Source organism: Adiantum capillus-veneris, chromosome 26 (genome assembly GCF_014529385.1).
Source record: "Adiantum capillus-veneris isolate H3 chromosome 26, ASM1452938v2, whole genome shotgun sequence".
Taxonomy (NCBI): Eukaryota; Viridiplantae; Streptophyta; class Polypodiopsida; order Polypodiales; family Pteridaceae; genus Adiantum; species Adiantum capillus-veneris.
Window position 1 is genome coordinate 61,649,877 of NC_140956.1, and position 3,851 is coordinate 61,653,727.

General features: G+C 47.1%; 1 protein-coding gene across 1 annotated transcript; it reads left to right on the forward strand.

The window, feature by feature from the left end:
- Positions 1 to 1,051: 1,051 nt before the first annotated feature.
- Positions 1,052 to 2,435, forward strand: LOC147423552 (uncharacterized). Its single transcript, XM_086501845.1, has 2 exons — positions 1,052 to 1,642; positions 2,200 to 2,435. The coding sequence occupies exons 1-2, from the start codon at positions 1,269 to 1,271 to the stop codon at positions 2,321 to 2,323; spliced, it is 498 nt and encodes a 165-aa protein (XP_086357971.1). The 5' UTR covers positions 1,052 to 1,268; the 3' UTR covers positions 2,324 to 2,435.
- Positions 2,436 to 3,851: the final 1,416 nt, after the last annotated feature.

A 3,851-nucleotide genomic window follows, 5' to 3' on the forward strand; every position in this document is an offset into this window, starting at 1 on the left:
TCCATCCAACAACCATTTGCAATTTAATAGACACCCAAACAGGGTCGACGACAATTTGATAAAATTCCTTAAAATGATTGCAATGACCGATTTTCTCCCCATACCCGCACAACCACCTAAACAATTCAAGTGCAATGAGGGACTCGGGAGTTAACATTTCAAGTTCCTTTGGAATGAGAAAGTGAAGAGAGAAGAAGAGTGCCAAAAATGCAATGCAAACAAAAAAGGGCCTGTTCCTCGAAGCAGATTCCGCATGCGAGTTGCAGATGACGAGAGAGAGGCTATCCAAAATTATTGGGACAAACTCGACAAAGGTCATAATCGGGGCGACTGGAGGAAACCACGTGGCATGGAATCGACGGTTTGGACTGCTTGGAGAGTGAGGATGATCCGATGATAGCTCTCTCTTACTTTCTCTAGACGTAAAATTGCTACAAGGCCTCGCATAATTCTTTTGGTATTTTGTTCTTTTCTGAACAGCCATTACGTCTCTCTAGAAATAGTTTTTATTAATTCCAAGTATTATAAAATTTCATATATAATTGGGAAACTCTACGATTTTTAATTAGGTAGCCTCCCTTTTTTTCTTCCTTCCAAATTTAATATTAGCTCCCTCATGTAATAATGCTGAAGAGAGAGGAGAGAGAGAGAGAGAGGAGGTACCCACCCCCACTTTCGCTTTTGCAATGCGGGGGACATGCTCGTATTGTCTCTATTATAATGCATCTTCTACAGTGATTCTGCCTAGAGAGTAGAGAGAGGAGAGTGAAAGGAGATCCGCTGTCTCGAGACTCTCCACTAGCGGATGACCTCTTTTGTGAGCCTTTCTCTTTCAAGCTATTGTCGTCTACAATTACACTAGGCATATGGTCTGCTGTCTCATCATTGATTCTCTCTCTAACAGGAAGGCGCCAGCAGCAGGTGACTGGGTCTAGTCTCGCTGTAAAAAGGACGCTTTTTGCACTCTCTCACTAGATTCTCTCTCTTGGCGCTTGTAAAAAGGGCCATTTGCTGCTCCATCATTGTCCAAGACCCTGGGGCTGGGAGAGATCTTTTTTTGGAGCTTCTTCTTTCTTTCTGCGTCTGCGGGGTATGAGGCCTTTTCGGGCGAGCAGACAATGTGCTCTTTAAAGGCTCCCCTCTTCAAGCTCTTCTTCCCTGAACTTTGGGAAGCCTGATGAGAGAGAAGTAGTGGCTGATTCACAGCTCACTAGCGAAGTAGCCTTAGCTCCCCCCCTTAGCCTTCTTCCTCCCAAAAAAGCCAGACAATGCTGGGCAAGAGATTCCAAAGAACCACTAGCATGGCCCAAATAGGGCCTGCAGGCTGCAATATTGCCACCTCACCATCAGACGAAGGGCAACACCCCCCTCCTCATGAGCAGCAACAGCCGCCGGCCATCAGCCAATGGGAGATCTTAAAGCATGCTGAGGAGATGATGAAGATGATGATGGCTGCTGGCGGCGGCAGCCAGTCCGATCCGTCGCCGCAGATGCCAAGAATTTCCGGCCGTGGCTGTCACACTGAAGGTGCCATTCACCAGTCTGAGAGGCCATACGAGGTGATCCCCAGGGTGACCTTCTTGGACAACTGCTTCTTCTGCAAGAGGCGTCTGAAGCATGAGAGAGATATCTTTATCTACAGGTAAGGTTGGATTAATGCGCTCTCTCTCTCTCTCTGGCTACTTAAGTCTGAAATTAGGTTAATGCTCTCTCTCTCTCTCTCTCTCTCTCTCTCCACTTAAGCCTGAAATTGGGCATTGTGTCTGTGTGTGCAAGAAGATTTACAAATTTTATCATGTAGGAAAATGGAGTCTTTTTTTCAGCGTTTTTCATAAATGCATAACATCATGAGCTTCTGCTCTAGAGGCACCACATACCTAGCTAGGTACAATTGGGGGCAGGAGACGGCCGGCCTCATGAGCTTCTGCTCGAGAGGCACCACATACCTAGCTAGGTATGATTGGGGGCATGGGACCGTCGGCCGGGTGGGGGGCCCGGCAATCCCCTGCCCCCAAACGTACCTAGCTAGGTGTGCGGTGCCTCCCTCACAGAAGCTCATGATGTTGAGGTAATCTCAATGTAAAAATTATTGTGAGAATTTGTCCAAAACTTCTCTCTCTCTCTCTCTCTCTCTCTCTCTCTCTCTCTTTTTCTCTTTCTCTCTCTCAACCCTAACAATCCCCTTTTGCATGCAAGCAGAGGCGACGCTGCATTTTGCACAGAGGAATGCAGACAGCGTCAGATCCTAAAAGATGAGTCTCACGCCATGGGAGCTTCAAACAAGAAAGAGAGTGCCACGTCAGAAACTGCTGTGGCAGCTTAATTAACCCTCAATTTGTAGCATACCCTTACCCTTACACTACTCCTTGTGCAAATTATGAGCGTCTACTGAGTACTCTACTGTACGCCATGTGAATCGGAAAAGAGTTCATATATTTTGGTCGCAAACCCCCCCCCCCCCCCCCCCCCCCTCCCCCCCCCCCCCCTCTTTCTTTTAGGCCCTTTCGAGAGCCCTTGAACTCTTAAGAGCAATGTGCACCATCGGATTAAGCTTCTTGTGAGCAAGGACCATTGGATTAAGCTTGTTGAAGAAAGCCACTAGGCACACTCGGTTTTTGTCCTAACTTTGATCGTGTCCTTAAGAGAGGCATTAACTAGGAGGTCGGTCACACACTCAATTCTCTTATATAGTGTTTAATAGGCGGAATGAACTAGAGGAGGGTCACACGCTCTCTCCCACATAGACTCTAAGTTGTACTTTCAATTGCTCTGAACCAGAAGTATGGATCGCGTTCCTTCGCTGAATTTGAATGCATGTGCGACAAGAAATAGGGGAAAGACTATTTTACAGGCTTTAGTGCATGCCACAATGTACTTGATTTGAAATGCAAGAGATTCTGAACTAATGTGTTGAATTTTCTCAATTATGGTATCATTTACCACATGCTCTTGTAATGAGCTCCACTAGCATGTTATGATTCATCTTTAAAGGTGTCAAAATCCCGTGTCATATTGGAAGGAGGGTTGCATGAATCTAAACTAACATAATATGACGGAAGGGGAAGAGAGGGAGAGAGAAAGAGAGAGGCCGCCTGCCTAGGTCAAAACAAGGCATGGAGGGGATAGGAACTTAAGGAAACACAGCATCCAGGGGATAGAATCTCAAGGCCATAGTGTGCACAAATTAGAAGAGAAGCTAGCATTAAAATCATGGGCGTAGATATAATGCATGCACCTTGTCGGCAAAAATTGCTGCAATGGTCCGAAGAGTGTATATATATCACTTACCAATATACTTACCAAATTCCCCATGGACCTCCATGAGAGCAAGCTAAATTCGTGCAGAGCTTTGGTCGTAGATTTCCCCCCTTGCTACCCCATCCGCTCATCTTCTAGCACCTCTTCTGTTACCTGCGCAGGTCTATAGAGAGAGAGAGACAGCCTCCCTCCTGGCAGGGAGAGGACATGATAGTGATGCAGGTTACTGTGGAGGTGGTGTCGTGCAGGTGAGCAGCCAATAGGAGGGATGTTGTGTCTCTCCCCCATCTTTCTGTAGGTGCGCATGGAGCAGGAGATGTCGTCGCTAACCCTTCTCTGTAGTTGCACAAGGAGCGCCTTCGGAATAAGGCCCCTACATCTTTTTGCCCTGCTGCAATGGCCCCAATGGATGCTAATCTGCCCTACAATTACCCCTCAGTACATGCATCATCTCTAGTCCTAGCTCCACGCACCCGCATCCGCTTCTGCCTCCATTGTCGTCCGCTTCTCCTAACACCTTCCCATACAGTACACATGTAGCAATGCTCAAGCACAGGGACAGGGTCGCCTGCACAAGATTACAGTAGGCAACT